The 17117-nt window shown below is 42.7% G+C and overlaps 1 protein-coding gene across 1 annotated transcript in view; it reads right to left on the reverse strand.

The window, feature by feature from the left end:
• SORCS3 (sortilin related VPS10 domain containing receptor 3) overlaps positions 1-17117 on the reverse strand; it is a 520755-nt gene that overhangs the window by 245128 nt on the left and 258510 nt on the right. Inside the window, exon 4 of the mRNA XM_054690210.1 lies at positions 39-197. Coding sequence (XP_054546185.1) covers positions 39-197 — 159 coding nt within the window. The remainder of the gene's footprint in view (positions 1-38; positions 198-17117) is intronic.

Consider the following 17117-nt stretch of genomic DNA (forward strand, 5'->3'; position numbering starts at 1 on the left):
AGGCTGACAAGATATGAATGAAAATAGAACTGGTTCACCTTTTGATCGAGACTGTAGGCCAGTACCCAGTCCTCTTGCTTGGGATGGAAGAGCAGGCTCTGGATAAAGAAGGTAAGCCGGTATTTCTGGTAGGTCGCCCCTTCGTCCGAGCTGATCAATATGCTGCTCTCCATTTCAGGATCACTAAGAAGCATGATCTAAAGAAAGGAGGAGGGATATAGATTTAGTGAGTAGGAGAAATAAATGCAATAAATTAAAGCCTAACTATAAAGTCACCTGTATCTGTATTTCACAGCATACAAAGAGGTATCAGGCCCTCCTTATGAAATATTGGTTTGTGTCTCTTTTTCCTGATTTAATCCTTCATTGCTGAAATACTGTACAAGGTTAGGTCTGCATACATATAAGATTTCAGTTTTCGATTTTTACTTTCACTTGCCATGACCGTCTTTTGCACATTGGGAGTATGTTCTAAGGGATACTGTGCCCTGACCTTAGATCAGCACACATCTCTCTCCCTTTCTCCCTCCACCTACTGTTCTCCATCACATTGTTTCTCTCAATGCTCTTTACTCATGGAAAGGACGCTCCTAAGATCCCACTGTTTGTTCTGTTCTTTCTGAATAACTTCAGTGATTTAATTGATATAAGTGGTTTTATGATCCTTGCCTTCTGGATATTTTCCAAAGCACATAACCCAAAAGACATTTGAGCCAACTATTGCTGCCCAAGAAAGTCTGTCATCTTCAAGTCAAATGGATTGAACGGTCCAGTGACAAAATCCTGGCATCAGCGAGAACGGGTTCAAATCTCAACACGCCTCTGTCCATATAGGGTCACCTTGGAAAGTTACTTTGTATTTAGAGCCTTCAGGCCACAATAGCAAGTTTGAGGATGTCCACACTGCCTTTGTTCACTGGGCATATGAATGTCCTTGGCAAGGTTCTAAGTAGTTTTACTGTAAGTTCTTTGCAGCAGCATTTTTTAACCACATAACTAATTGGCCATAAAGCAATTTTGCCATAAAAGAAAAAGTTTGGTTTGATAGTTTCATTTGACAGTTTGGTTTCAGATTTCCCATTTTTATATAGTATAAAACTTACCCTTCATAATGGTCTCCACAGTGATGAGTAGGCAGGGTGACCTTAAAAGAGTGTTTAACAACTATGTATATTGACTCTATGGAAAACATGATGATGAAACTTCCCAGAAGTGTGAATTAAGAGTGTAAAGCCAGGCTGCATGCTGCATCAAAAAATAACATACCAGTTATCAAACCATTCAGTGAACATGGTCATCCCTCCCACCATCAAAACCGAAAGTTTACCAAGCACAACAGTCTCTGAGAGCATCAACTATGGATTCTTTAGCTAATTTAGACACAAAAATTACTTTTCATGATTTTATCTTTCTTACTGAAACAATTGCCTTCTGACCAGTTAAGTGGCAAAAATGTTTGCACTGAAAATGCTTGTGTCAAAGAATCTTCAGCGACTCTACTAGACACACCTTGACAAGGGGTTTCTCTTTACATTTCAGGACTTGAAAACACCCTCCATTCGGTGCAATGTGGTTTATGCTTACAACACTTCAGTGACTCTGGTTTCACTCAGAAGCATGATTGACTTTCTGGGATTAAATCTAATAGATGAAGGTGCTCAGACCTTTCCCTTCGGGAAGCTGGGAATGGTCTTTCACACCACTGACACCTGCGTCCTTCTTAAAGTTCTCCCTTCCAGGGAACACCACAGGCATCCGGCTTCCCTCTACACCGATCCTGAATACTCTACCTTCTCTTATTGGCCCTTAAATATGATGTTTCTGCACCCATGTTTTGACTTCCTTCTCTTCTCACTCAACATATTGTCACACTGCTTCTAGCAACCTCTTCCACTCTTGTTTGGGTTTGGTTTTTTTTCAACTACTACTATTTTGAAACTAAGTCATAAATTAAATTTTAACATGAGTTCTCCCCCTCTCAGTTTAAGATTTGAAAATTCAGCTTCCCAGTAGTTGCCTCTATTAGGATGTCCCACCAACACCACAGACACAAGAAGCCCCCAAAGCACCTCCTCCAGGCCCTCTTCCTCCCCAAGTGCTTCCTGCCTGAGTGTGTGTTTCCACAACCATTTTTATGAGGTCAAAGCCTCAGATTCACCCTTGCCTCTACTGTTTTGCTCCTCTCCTAATGTTAGTCTCTGAGTTCTGTGCATTTTACCTACCAGCTCCAAAATCAGGTCAATTTACTCCCTGTATCCTTTGATTGCCTTAGTCCAAATGTGATCAGCTCAGCCCAGGATTACTGGAAGATACCCCTAGCCATTCTCACAACTTTAGCTGTGTTCCCTCCAAACCATTTTGTGCACCGTGTTCAGAACAGTCATCCTATAATATAAATTATCAAGTATATGTTTGATTTAGACATCTCCTACTTAAAACAATTCAATGGTTCATCTTGATATGCCTATATTTGAATTCCTTAAAACAGCCTGGCAAAACTCAACCCCACTTATGTCTCTGGTTTCAGAAGTAGCATAATTCTTTTGACCTTTATTATCTAGCTCTACTGAAATTCTTTGAGTTCTTATTGTTTGCTGAGCGATTAAATGAGCAAATGTATTTATTTCCTCTTACAGTTCTTCCTGTCTTTAGCTACATGGCCGCCAGTTGTCAGGGCTATTTCTGAACATGGTGTGAGCCTTGGGCCCAAAGGACAAAATTAAGCACAAGCCTATCTCCCTATCCTATAAAAAGAAACTATTAATAGCAGTACATTTAAAATGTTAGCCATAGCAGATATTAGTATTATAAAGTAAGCTTTAAAGCAAATTCAATCCCTTTAACTGCTAAGATTCATAGTGCTTTTTCCCTATTATTTCTTTGAGCTTCCAAGACAAACTTACTTTCTTTTTCTCAAATATTTGCTTTTGCTTCATTGGAATAAGTTATTGCTAGTTATCAGCAAATGTTTAAGAAATGGATGCAGTACAATATATTTTTTCATTCATGTGTGAATAATCTAGGGGGGAAGTCTTAGATGGGTTTTTCATAGACAGAATAATTTTCTCCTCCTTTGGAACGGTGAAGGGGTAGGAGTAACTGGTAAATGCACCCCCACTGCCCTTGAAAAAAATCTCAGAGGATGCATCGATGCTCTTTGTAGAGTTTAAGAGGACAGATATACTATGTAAGAATGAGGCTTTCATATCTGCCCTCACAGGCTTTACACTGTGTACCGATGGGCTACATAACAGGCAATGAAATCATTTTTCCCCTGGTGCAGAGAAATTAAACTGCTTATTTTATGCAGGTATAAAGAAGCTTCATGCCTATGATTTTAATTAGAAGATAAGACCAACATCATAAACGGATGTTATTTTATGTACTATAAGTTACCATACATAAATAAGGGTAACCATCAACTATTTTGTGCAATGTATTCTCTTCCTTGAGTCCTGTATCTTTCTGTACATACACATTCACGCTTACAAATGCAAGATTATCACTCCATACACCACTGTCCCCTGCATGTGTGCACACACATGCTTATACACTCACTGATGTTGCATGCACATATCCAGAAATGAATTCAAATAAGGTATATTGACATGATGTGGTGATTTTAAGGAGCTTTTGTTGGCCAGAGTACATTTTTATTGCAACCTTTCTCTGACATTCTCATCAGAAATCCTTTTATATACTTTGATATCACTGCTGTATCTGTATTCAATCCAAGTTTCTGAGATGAATGAAGAAAGGGAAATAGAAACCTACATGTTTTGGATTTCTAATCTGTGCTAGGCACTTTGTTGGATATTTTATTGAAACCTCATATAAATTATGTGAAGTAAGTATCATTACCTGCATTTTATAGATAAGGAAACAGGTTCAGAGGAAAGCAACTTGCCTATTACCTCCTCTGATGAACTCAAACACCCCCACCTATATGCTAACATTTGATTGGACCTTGAACTTGAACACAATGTCATCTTTATAAAGGGAGAAGTAAAAGTCAGAAAAGCAAGTCCTTACCCTTCTTTTAAACATCTTTAAGAAATCCACCCAAAAGTCATCTTCAAGAAGGCCCTTTTCCTCCTCTGAACTTATATCTACTTTACCCAATGGATACAAAGAATTAAATGAATTAGAATCCAAAGAGTAAATATAATGTTAGTACTTTTAAAAATGGAGAGGAACATAATAAGCATGATAATAAAGTAAATGCCTCATCAGATGCTGTCTTCAGGTGAATTTTGTGTTTGTATATTAATATACCATGTATACAAAGAAAATCATACCACATCCACCCAAGTTTGTACTGTTAAGCAGAGATTTCAAACTCAAATGCCTACAAGGGCAAAGCAGGTAGTGAGGGAAGCAGATAATGCAAGACAAGGAGTGGCAGCATGTTCCAAGCAGGAAGTGTATGTCTATTCTTCAACTATTTAAAACTGAACTTTTTAAGAATAGGTATCTAAATTAAATCTGCTGTGGATTGACATTTTGAGCCAGGTACATGATTCTTGGTTAAGTTGGGATAAAAAAAGTTTATAAGCCTTGATTTGTAATTTTTAATCACAGGTATATAGGTATAGAACTTATGCAGATGGCTCTTTTAGATACCCCTTGGCTTTATGTGAGTTTGACAATCTAAACAGAAAAGTCTACCTATTGGAGAGTTTTGTTTTGCCTTATTGTGCTTTCCTCTCATTCAGTTTTGATTCTTTATCCAGCTTGTCTCATTAGATCTGCTCAGGAAGGGGAAAAACATTTTTAAATATGATTTAGCAGGGTTATTTATGGTAGAGGCTCTAGGGGCAGGTGACTTGTATTCAAGTCCTCAGTCAGCTACTCTATGTGAAAATGTAATGATGTTACCCAACTTTTCCAGGTTTGTCATCTCATCTATTAAAAAAAAAAAAAAAACGAGGAGATAATCATTGTATCTAAGTTGCACTGCTATTGGGAGGATTAAATGAGATAATGATTAAAAGAGCTTAGCACAGGAACATAATTGCTAAACAAACATTAACCTTTGTCTTGAAATCACCCCAGAAAGGAGCAAAGCTAAAGTCAGAGGGACACCAAGCAGATTGGAGACAAACAGAAGTGATTTAGGGATTATTTGTCTCCCTCTCTCCAACTCCCCTTATTTCTGAGCTTTGGGATAAAAACAAAAGGCTCAGGCAGTGGGAAAAGCAGAACTGTTGTTCGCATGTGATAGTATCTCATTCCTGTAGAGGAGAAAGTTCTAGAAATCAGTACAACCTTGTGTTTATAGTTAACACTGCTCTATGATACAATTGGAAGCTTGTTAAGAGTGTTGATCTTATTTATTTTTATTTTACCACAATGTAAAATAAACATGAAAGAATGGGGAAAATAAAAACTACATTTTATATTTATTTTATTTCCCTGATAATAATTTAAGAAAAGCATACTCTGTTAGCAAATATCACCACTGATGAAATGAACACCAGTCAGTAAGGCACTGTTGTAAAAGACAATAGCTGCCTTGAGTGCCCACCCTCATCTCTTCCGAGGGAGGTGCCAACGTGAAGGAAGCTAACATGCCACTGCCCACGCACAGGGTGTGAGCCTCCTACCAATCTCTACAGAGGTACATGAAGAGTTGATGAATGTGCATGAATGCACTGCACATGATTGTCTGCAACTCAGACTAGAGATGGACAAGCCTTAAGAAATTTCCAGAATATGGATGGTGCAATGTCTTTGTTTTTCTTTTCACCTATAATGGCTTTTGCAGGAAAGTCTTGAGAAAGGTGAATAGTAGCCCACATTTTAACACTGAGTTGCAATTGCAAAGGACACATGGAGGTCAGGAAGCAGACAGAGGCTCTGCTTAGCCAAAGATGCTTTCAGAAGCCTGTAAGCTTCTCTGTGTCTAAACTTGTCAAAATTGGTCTTGGTTATAGCAAAATCTCCCCAGAAATCTTTCCAGAATGCACCCTATCCTGCAGCTAGGTGAGTCTCACAATGTCACTGATAAATATGTCATCTTATTCCATTACCCCCATTCTCTCTGTTTCTCCCGAGTGCAATCTATGAAATGGGGGAGCGAGTGGGGATTTCTACCTCTCATTCAGCCAGACACACCAGAAAAGCAAAGGAAACAAATTCCAGTCCAATGCTTTGAATGCAGTCTCAGAACAGGAGTAAGCAGACTGCCTCTGAATAGTAAGGGAGAAATGCTATAATTTACTGTATAATTGAGTCCTAATGGGAGACCCTTAGCACAGTTGGTGCTCAATAAGAAATAACAATAATATCAATACAAGTTCACAAAAAATATAGAGGGAAAGTCTTTGGGCTAACCCCACAACCTATTGACATAATTGATACGTTGTTGGATATTGACTTACACACAAATAGAGCCTGTTACAGATAAGGCTTTTAGTTGCAATGTAACAATACACCACCATTCACTTTGATTTTTCATCCTCATTCTCTCTTACACACTCTCTCTCATCCATCCATCCATCTACCCATCCATCCACCACCTATCAATCCATCTGCCCATCTAACATCTTTTACAGCAGTGGTCCTCTCCTGAAGAAGGAGCTCCCAGCAAGGCGCTTATAGGCACAGCTGGTATTTTGATCTGTTCACTGTGGTTGCCACTCTGCTTGAACAGAGCGTTGTGGGAGGTGGGGAACAGCAGAAAAAGAATCAGCAAATCACTTCAGCGAGAGGACAGTATAATGATCCAGATGGGAGGGCTGGGGCCTGAGTTACACGGCAGCTTGGAGGGACTAATATGCAGAACTTCTGGATGTAGAAGGAAAAGTCAAAGGGGTCTTGTAGATATGATGTGGTGTATAAGAGAAAATGACAAGATGCATTAAAAGGTTTTAGACCCATATGTTCATCTCAGTGTTGCTTATCATAATTAAGTATTAGAACTAACTCAAATTGCCTAATACGTTTTTGGCCTGAACAACCAGAAAAACAGAATTAGCATTGATGACATAGGAAAGTCTGTGGGACAAGAAGTTGGGGGCTTTGGAAATTAGGACTTCAGTCCTGAAGAAGCCTGTCTTAAGATGCTTAACAGGCATCGAAAAGGGGATGTCAAGTAAACAACAACCCCGATAACACAGGGGTTAAGTGTCAATGCTATTATTGCTGTGACCTGAGTTTGATCCCCAGGAAGGAAGGTTTCCCACATGGTATAGCAGACCTCATCTGCCTCGCCCCCTGCACCCTTCAGCAGTGTAGTTCAGTAGATCCACCTGTTCTGCTCCCCTCTCTGTTTCTGGTGAATCCTCTCACCCCCTGTACCTCTGGCCTACACCCCCATTCTTCTATGCATGCATGCATGAATTAATGAATTTTTTTTTTAAGTAGACAACAGATGTTGAAGGAGTATTTTCAGGAAAGTGGGCTGGCCTGCAGATAAGAACTTAGGAGCCACTGTGTGTGGACAGCATTTGAAGATGTGGATCTGGGGGTCACTAAGGTGGCAAATAGAGATGGAATAGAGTTCAAAGAGCTGAGCTCATGAGCAGTGCTTAAGGGTCGAAAAGATAAGGAAGGATGAGAAAAGGAGCTGGAGAGGGAGAAGGGAAATTCAGAGAGTCTTCAAAACCTTGAATCCAAGGAAAGAAAGTATATTGGGGAAAAGAGAGTTCAACTGTCAGAGGTAGCTGACGGTTAAGTAAGATGAGTTCCAGGAACTGACCAGCTTAGCAATGTGGAGATGACCATGGCAAAGGCAAGGGAGTAGGCAGAAAACGTTGTTGAAGGTAAATATTGGCATGGCCATTCTGTAAAGCTATGTGGTGAGACAGAATAGGATTCTTATGAATATTCATAACTTCTGCTTTGTAATTTCTCTTCTAGGAATCTGTCCAAGGAAACCATCAGGGACCTAATAAAAGGTTTATGCCCCTGTATGTTCATCTCAGTGTTATTTATAATAATAAAAAGTTGGAAACCACCCAAATATCTAATAGAATGATTAAATAAAGTAGGCTAAGTCCACTCAAAGGAATATTATGCAGCCATTAAGTATGAATTCAAATAGTTTTGACATGAGAAAAATAATTGTATGTTTAAGCAGTGCATTAAAAGCAGAACACATGAAGGATAATCTCAGCGTTGTTAAAAATTGTTCAGAGGGCATGCTTATTTATGCACAGATAAACAAATTGAAAGGAAAATTTACTACATGTTAACAATAGCTATTATTGTGTGGCAAGATCGTGAGTAATTTTATTCTGTTTTCTTTATACTTTTCTATTTTTCCCAAATATTCTGCAACAAACAGATACTACCTTTATAATAATGAAGTGCTTTCTCTCTTCCTCTCTCTAGACATGCACACACACACACACAAACACACACACATATTCCCACCATTAGCCCTTTCAAAAATCTTAAAATTATGCTACCACTGCTATCATTGGAAAAACTGAGAAACCGCACATATCATCTATTCCATTGTCAGTACTGATCTGAGCACAGAGAGGTATGGGGTGAAAGTCAGATAGCAGGCGGACCTCAGGGTAGACAGTGTAGATATCACTGCCCTCTCCTTTGAGTAGGGGAGGAATCTCTAGCACTGGTCCCCCCACTATACTCAAACTATTCTCCTCACTGCACACTGCACACTGAATACCCCCACCCAGCTTGGATCATGGCATCCCCCCCAAAAAAAACCACTCCTGTACCCTCTACAAGTCATAAAAACCAAGCTGGGAACCCAGACACCTTCCAATAGGGTTCTCAGGCTTGACCTCCACAACACAAGTATGTGCTCTCCCAAGCAGTCCCTCAAAGCTCTGTCAAGTCACTGTTTCTGCTACTGTGTGTGTCTGACCACACGACTGCCCTACTAGAAAGACCAGCATCTCTCTGCCCGTGCCTTCCTTCAAGGCCCATCTTCATCCCCTCCCTCTCTTGAAGCCTCACAAAACCATAGCAGAATCATCTTTGCTTCCAAGAACTCCATCAACAAATTCATCATACTGAACTAAGGTTTTAAGTTTAAAATAATGAAAATAAGCAAAGGTGTTTATAAAATAATATAAAAAGTTACATTTCAGTTGAATTCATATCAGTTGCCACACAGGTGCTAAGCTCCTTTCAGCAGAGCTGCCGGTCTTCCCTGCTGGGCTCAACATAGTATGTGCTCAGTAAAATTCGGCAAGTGGCTGAGGGAGGGTCACTCAGGGTTCCAAGGTTTGCTTGCCCAAATATTCATTGTATTATACATGTGACTCATCAGTGCCCTGGCAAGGGAAGCCAACTCTATCTCACTAGCAGCAGTCAGCACAACCTTCACCTGAAGTCTGCCCAGAGATGGCACAGGCATGACCAGCCCATGTGAAATAATCCTCACTCAGAAGACTAGCCCCTTGCCACTTCCAGTTCCTCTTTTGGTAAAGACTAACACGGACAAATTTAACAAATTGGTGACCATATTATTTTTCAACAAGGTGTTATTTCCAATATTTTAAAAAAAAAAAACATGTCTAACCCTAGGTGAGAGAAGTTTTATTTAAACATATGCATGTGGGTGTGTGGGTATATACATATATATAATTGGATTAGATAAGTAAATACCAAATATGCATAGAAGATTAGATTGGAAATTATTTTCATTACTTTTTGTCAAATCATTTTCACTGTTTTGTTGTGGTTTGATTTGGGAGTTTTGATTTTTTTGGTCTTTCTCCACTTTAGTCACAGGTTAAATGGCTGAAGGTATGGGGGAGTCACCAGTGGAATGGGAAAGGCTTTGAGAAATAGCAAATCCATGGAACTGAGATCACCCAAGTCACATGTGCTTCAAGGCCCCAAGTTGCTACTGTGCATGTCCGGGACACACGGGAATGACAGCGTTAAGCCTCCATCCTGAAATCAGAAAGGTGATGACGATGTGAAGAGATAAAGAAAAAAAATGCATGCTCGCCGGCATGCATATTGTCTACCACAAAAGAAACCTAATTTGTAAGCATCTTGTTGAAACTGTGTGGGAGGAAAATCCTGAAAAGATTCTAGTGCACAAGGGATAGTAAACGGAAATTAATTGCACAGTACCCATTATGACTAATTTAAGAATTGCCAATTGTCACTGATACAGTATTTATTTAGTGTGCTATCTTCAGTATTTAATTTAGTGGGCAGAAGAAAAAATAATGGAGTTTTTATAAGTTCACTTGCTAATCCTATTTTTCCCATTGGGTGTTCAATTCTTTATATGAGAAGTTCTCAACCGAGGCAATTGTCAGGGACCTAACCCTAGATGCTGGGGGAGGATTATTTTAGTTAGGAGAGGCAAGACCAGCTTTCAGTTTTCATGAGAAACCATTGGGAATACATTTAGAACTATCCTGTTTCTGGTCTAGTTGGAAAGGATAAGGCAGCCTAGAGTGTCATTCAAGGTGGTGACAAAGTCGCTATATTCTGGGCCACCGCCACACCCAGGATGAGCAAAGACCAAGTGCTGGACAGCTCGGCTCTCACTCCAAGTTGCTGCCCACCCTCTGAAGGGCCAGGATGGACTTGCCCACAGCTGACCCTAGATGTCCTCAACACAGAGCATGGCAACTTGTTGAGCAACAACCCTTTGGCCAAAGGGCTTAAAGGGTCAAAGAGCCAGGTTGCAAAACCGACATGAAGGTCTTACCCCATGAAAGTTGCAAAACCGACATGAAGGTACCATGAAGATCTTACCCCATGCTGAGGCAAAGAGAAGGGGAAGCAGATCCATTGTCCCAGGGAGTTGCATCAGGCAACACCACACTGTCAAGGAAACGGGAATCGTGGAGCATGCTGTTAGGGCAGGATGCTGCCGAGAAGGCAAAAGCTGGCCTTTTTATTGATTGAATGATTTACAGAGTCAATTACTCAGGGCAGGAGAACAATGAGAAAAAAGTTAGAAGGAAATGAATGTAGTCTTAAGGTACCTGGGCTTTTGTGGAGATGAGTCTGCGGATCCAGATTAGTTTTATGGCTCACGTTTGAATCCCAGCCCCCACTCGGGATTCCAATCTTATTAACAAGGCATTCTGCTCATCATTCTCTGGGACACAGTTACATACATATCAGTGCACAGCTCCCTGGGCATTGCTGGTCATGCCTTGGGACGTACACTCATTGTTCCAGGGATAAAGCATCCTGCTCTTGTTTAACTTGAGAGGAACTTTTGCAGGGTCGGTGGTTTGCATTCTTTTAAGTTTAGGTAATTGATTAGCTGGGCCAAATGGACTTTGCATTGGAAAAGCCAGACTGCACATCCAGACTGGCAGCATGAACAGCCGTTTAAGCCTAGCAACGTGGAATGTGGCTCCCGGCATGGAAATACCAAGGTGCTGAAGCTTGTAGGGAGGTGGGCAGAAAATGGAAGCACTGAATTCTGTGCTTTCACCTCAGCTCCAGAACCCTGCTCTGCACACAGCCCCCCTCAGGTGGAGTCACCACCAAAGCCTGGGTTGCAGGTATTTGATAGTTTCCCAAGTCTTTCTGCAGCTGTTCTCTCTAATCCTTACTCTCTCCCTGAGGGAGGCAGGGCAGACAAGACGATCACCGCATTCATTTTCTGTAGCTAGAAAACAAATAACCACACACAGCAGCTTACAATAATATAATTGTATTGTTTTACAGTTTGCCCGAAATGGGTCTCACTGGGCTAAACCCAGGTGTCTGCAGTGGGGCATGCCTTTCTGAAGGCTCCAGGGGAGGCTCTGTTTGCTAGCCTCCAGAAGCTGCCTCCACACCCAGGCCATGCTCCAGCACACCTCTGAGAGCAAGGGCAGCAATGACCCGCCCAGTCTGTCTCATTTGGCATCTCTTTGACTCTACTTCTCCCCCCTTCTCCAGTTTCCAGCACCCCTGGGATTTATAATGGCTCAGGGGAGAATCCACTGCCCTCTGTTTATCTTAACATCAGCTGATTAAGAACCTTAATTCCCTTTAGAACTTCAATCCCCCCTGTGATAGAACCAGACAATCTCAGATTCCAGGGATTAGGGAACCCCTGGGAGAGCTTTCTGTATCACACCCCATTTTACAGGCAGGAATGCCAGTCCCAGGACTGAGGACTTGCTGGATGCCACAGCTGGTTACCAAGTGTTCAGACTGAGGCCCAAACTCAGAACTTTCTATCACAAGTGGAGTGCATTATCCTCCTGTGGAGCGCTATGTTGGGGACACAGTGAAGGAGAGAGAGGACACAGCAAGGGGATGACAGAGTGGCGTGTAAACAAGAGCAGGAGGGAACCGGAGAGGGGGAGAGACTGGCAAGGCATTTACCCCACAGGTGTTCTCTGTCCTGTCTCACCCTCCTCTTCTGCTTCTATGCCTTCAGCTGCAGAACTGACCCCATTATCCCCAAACAAAAGCACTGGAGACAGCATGAGCGTGTATTTTTTTCCCTGTTGTGTCTTAGGGTGTTTGTTTTGCTTCCTCTCTTTCCCAACGTGAAGTAGAGAGGGAGGGGACCAAAAGGTAGCAATTTTGCCAGGCAGGTACTCTCTGTAATGATCCATCATCCCATGCCAGGTGGTCCCCAGACAAGCAGGGAAGAGAAAGCCACGATAACAGTAATAACTGGAGAAGAGGGTCTGGCAGGTAACAACATAATGAGGAGCCCCAGCCACCCTGGCCAGGGAGGGGGGTAGGAGAGGAATGAAGGAAGAGGTTAAGAAAAGGAGGGGCCCAAAAGGCTGCAGCTTCACATTGTGCCCCAGGGTGTGTGTGTGTGTGTGTGTGTGTGTGTGTGTGTGTGTGAGTATGTGTGCGCGCGCGCGCGCTCTCCTCATTGTTCAAAGGAAGAAAACAGCACCTACAAACTTTTCATTGTTGTTAAGGACAGAGCAGCACATTTGTCTAAAGGTCCAACTGCCACTTCTGATTCCAAAGCTGGGCAAAGGATCCACCCCTATGGTGATTTAGATTAATCGCTTCTCATTAAGAGCCAATAAACAGACTGCATTCCGAGAGCTCCTCTCAACCCTGCCACAGTCGCTGTGTATAATTGCTGGGAGGGAAAGCCGAGGCGCCCCAGAGTTGTCAAATGTAATTTATAGGTTTTTAAGATCTAATCATTTTCTATAATATGAGATTAAATGACAGTCTATATTAAAGAGGAAATTACATTTCACCTTGCTTTCTTCACTCTGCTCCCCTTTTCCAGCTAGGGTTTTTCAGAAAGCTCGAATCCCATGAAAAGGGCCAGCAAATGTCCTTGACAATGTACTTGAGAAGAATCCCCCTACCGTGGACTCGCCTGCACCCAGAAGTCTGTCGAGAGAAGCAGGATGAGAAAGTCTCTTGGCTGAGCTAGGTCCACCCAGGGGTCCCCCGGGGTTCCCATCCCCCTGTTTTACCCAAAGTGTGCCAGCCTAGCCCCTGACCACATGCCCCACAGCTCCAGGGAGCCAAGGGTAGAGATAGCCTGGAACAAACCACACTCCCACTTTGTATTTGGAATCCAACAGCTCTTGCTATTTCATTCGGGACTCGGGAGGTGCTCATCTGCCCACATCCGCTCCCTGCGGCGCTACCTCTGTGTCAGGTGCTGGGATGGACACAGGAGCCAGAAGGAGGAGGCATTCAAATCCCATCTCTGTTTATTAGCTCCTTGGCTTCGAAGCTTCAGTTTCTCTCAACCAGAAAATCTAAAGAGGAACAGCCATGCCTCCCCGCCCCCCACCATAAATGGGTTTCAGGGGGAAGAGCATGAGAAGTAGTGTTTGGAAACCTCCTGACACATTGGTATCAGCCAGTGCCGAGGCCTGTCTTCCCATCTGCTCCCTAAGGTGTTAGAGAGCAGTCACTCTCCATCAAGTTGGGGGAGAGGGAGAGTAGAGAATCAGGCTGTGGGAGGAGAGGGGCCCCTCGGGTTGAACAGCTGGGATGCAGGCGATGAAGATGGACAGCTGGGTAGCGCTGTTGTAGAAGGGTGTGTCTGCTCCCAAAGCACAAAAAAGTAACAGTGGACAGCGGCTTGGCGCCATCCATGCGGGGTGTGCACAGTGTCAGGGAATAACAAACCAGCTCTTTAGGCTGACGTCCAGGTCCTTCTCTCACTGGTCCCAATGAAAGTTTCAAGCCCATGATGCCAGAATGTTTACTCTCCTGAAAAGCAGTGCCCCAAATTCCCTATTCCCCAAACCCACACTTCATCTTGAAGCCACAGCTGAGGCCACACTCTCCCTGGAATGTTCTGTACCTTCCACACAGGGGAAGGTCTAAGCGCCATCTGTCCTTTGAGGACACACCCAAAGTCCTCCAAGAAAGCTCCAAGGACCCCTCTCCACTCAGCAGTGCCTTGCAGAGCTTACAAATACCTGCTTAAATTACAGTAAAACTGTAAATGCCTTTGTGGCAGGTGGACTTTACCCCTCTTTATCTTCCACAGTGCCCAATTTAATGTTTCTCAGAGGAAGCTCAAGAATCCTGAAGCTCTGCTTCACGATGCCTCCGTCCAGGAACCCAGGCTGAAGCACAGCCCTGGCAGTGCGACCAGGCTCCTGGGTGAAGGGAAGGACTCAGGGCACAGCCTCCAGATGGTATGTAGGGATTCCATCCACAGGGGCGCTGCTCACTCCCACTCTTACTACACTCAGAGGTTAAAGCCACCCGCACTCCCCTTGAGCTGAGGTGCATCATCTCCCCGTCCAGCAACCCCAGTGGCAGGGTGGCAGCAAGGAATATTTTGTATAAATAACAGACCAGAATCCCACTCCGAGGTATATACCCTAACAAATAAAAAACAGGTAAGTAACTGTGTGTACACACATGTTCAGAGCAGACTATCCACAAAACACGGCCAAACAGGTAAAAACAACCTAAACATTTACCAACAGGTGAGGGATAGACAAATCTGAGTATCTCGGACATGACTCAGTCACAAAACGGAAGGAAGTGCAGGAGGTACCATATGGATAAACTTCGAAAACATGCTAAATGAAAGAAGTCAGTCACAGAGGGTCGCATATTTCATTTATATGAAATATCCAGAAAAAGTAAGCCATGGAGACAGAATGCAAATTGTGGTTGCCAGAGCTGGGGGTAATGGGGAATGAGAAGTGATTGCTGAATGGATGCCAGGTTTCCTTCTGGAGTGATAGAAATGTTCTGGAACGAGACAGAGATGGTGCTTGCACAACATCGTGAATATATTAAGTGCCACTAAAATGTTCACATGGAAATGGTGAATTACATGAATTACACCCTAATAAATAAAATAAAATAAAATAAAACAAAACAAAACAGAGTTGGGGCCTGCACTGGTTGGTTCCAGTCTCTCTCATGCTTGCCAAGAAAGACTGGGTTGACAATATTAAGTTAAAGATACTAGTAAGCACAAAACTAACTCCCTTCTACTTATAAAGTGACTAGTCTCCCAATAGCATCTCTGTTTAATGGAAAATAATAATCCAGTTGGCCTCCACGGGAAACACAGGCCACCATTATCAAGACAGTCTGAACAGCTTTGTTAACTTCAGTACCAACTACCGGCCCGGGAGCTTGGCACAGATCTGCCCTCTTATGGAGATGCCCAATTCAGCTCAGTCTGCAGGGCATAAAGAATCTGCATGTCCTGTTGAAGCAGGGGGTGATTCCAAGAGGGCTGCCCTTCCCAGGAACAAGCCCTATTCAAATTGCCTCAAAAATTGCACTATTTCTTAAAAATTATCATTACCAACAGGTTTTAGTTAGCGAGCAGGGGCCTGTCCATGCCTAGAAGTCAGGTGTGAGGGCTCTCCTTTTAAAGGCTGGTGCACAGGTGGTCGCTTTATACAGCTTTATGAAGCATGTGTTATAAAAGTACCTCTTATAAAAGTACCTCACCCATACGGCTTTTTAATACCATGGCAGTCCGTTCAATTCAGTCCCATAAAATCCCAGAGATATTTAAGTGTTAAAGGTGACTTTCACTATGATATTTATTATTGGATAATGAAAAATGGGACAGGTAGCCTTCCAAACTCCAGGCAATGGAGTAACTGCCTCTCTTCTAAGCTTTTAATAACAGGACCACCATATTTTCTGGAAATGACACAAATTCCCATAGTCCCATTTGAGATTCCCTCTTGGCAATGTGAGTTTCCTAGCAGATTTTGTTTTTCCTGTGTGGGGCCGGGGGGGGCGGGGGTGATTCTTAGTGACCATTAAAATATTTGATTTTGCCTTCTCCATTAGACTTGACTTTCTTTTTTATAATCCTGACTCCCATATGACCAAGAGTTCCCCAAGATTCTCATTCTAGCTGCGCATCCTCTATAGAACCCTATAGGAGAGGTATTAGAAGGCTGTCCCCACCCTGCATCTCCTCTGTGTCCCCTGCCCCATTGTTCTTATCCTTGCTTGTGTGTTCAGAGCAATTAATTGCTGTGTTTGCATCCTCAGCAGAATGTGGCATCTCTGAGAACAGTGACTGTGTCTGATCTCTCTTTCTTATTCCCAGCATCCAGCACAACATCTGGCACACTGCAGATGCTAATAGATATGTCTGAGTGCTAATAATAGCTAACAACTCTGAGAAAAATATGACAGAGCAAGACCACCCATTCCAACTATCTGAATACACAGTGGAGGGCACACAAGAGGGTTTTTCATCTTCAGAAAATCCCACAGTTATCAATGGGAACCAAAATATAACCATCATAGCCATAACACAATTATTAGCCAACAGCAGAACCTTGGAGAACATCATCTGAATCATCTGAAGTGCCTGCAAACATTGCATTTCCCTGGGTCCTATCTCTGACATCCTGAATGAGAATTCCTGACCTGGGAGCAGAGACCTGAATTTGACTTTTCACAAATGCTGAGATTATTCCAATGCACACGCAAGAGTAAGCACTGCCCCTTTAGTGTGTTTGCAGCAGGAAACAACAACAACATTATCCTCCAGGTCCTTACAGAACTAGAGGAAACTTTGAGTGACAGGAAACTGTCACTCAAAGTGATTGTGTGTGACCCCCAATACACACACATACACAATCAGGGGTGTGGCCACAGAGAGTCAGGAGGACTCCTACTAAGAAAAGGGTGTGTGCAAGCCAGTGCAGCCTGCATCACGGTGGCCAGCTTCCTTGATTCCATGGAAGTCAAGGACTGCAGGAGAGAATGATGTAGCA

The sequence above is a fragment of the Talpa occidentalis genome, unplaced genomic scaffold (genome assembly GCF_014898055.3).
Source record: "Talpa occidentalis isolate TD23 unplaced genomic scaffold, MPIMG_talOcc4v2.1 talOcc4.8, whole genome shotgun sequence".
In the NCBI taxonomy this organism is placed as follows: domain Eukaryota; kingdom Metazoa; phylum Chordata; class Mammalia; order Eulipotyphla; family Talpidae; genus Talpa; species Talpa occidentalis.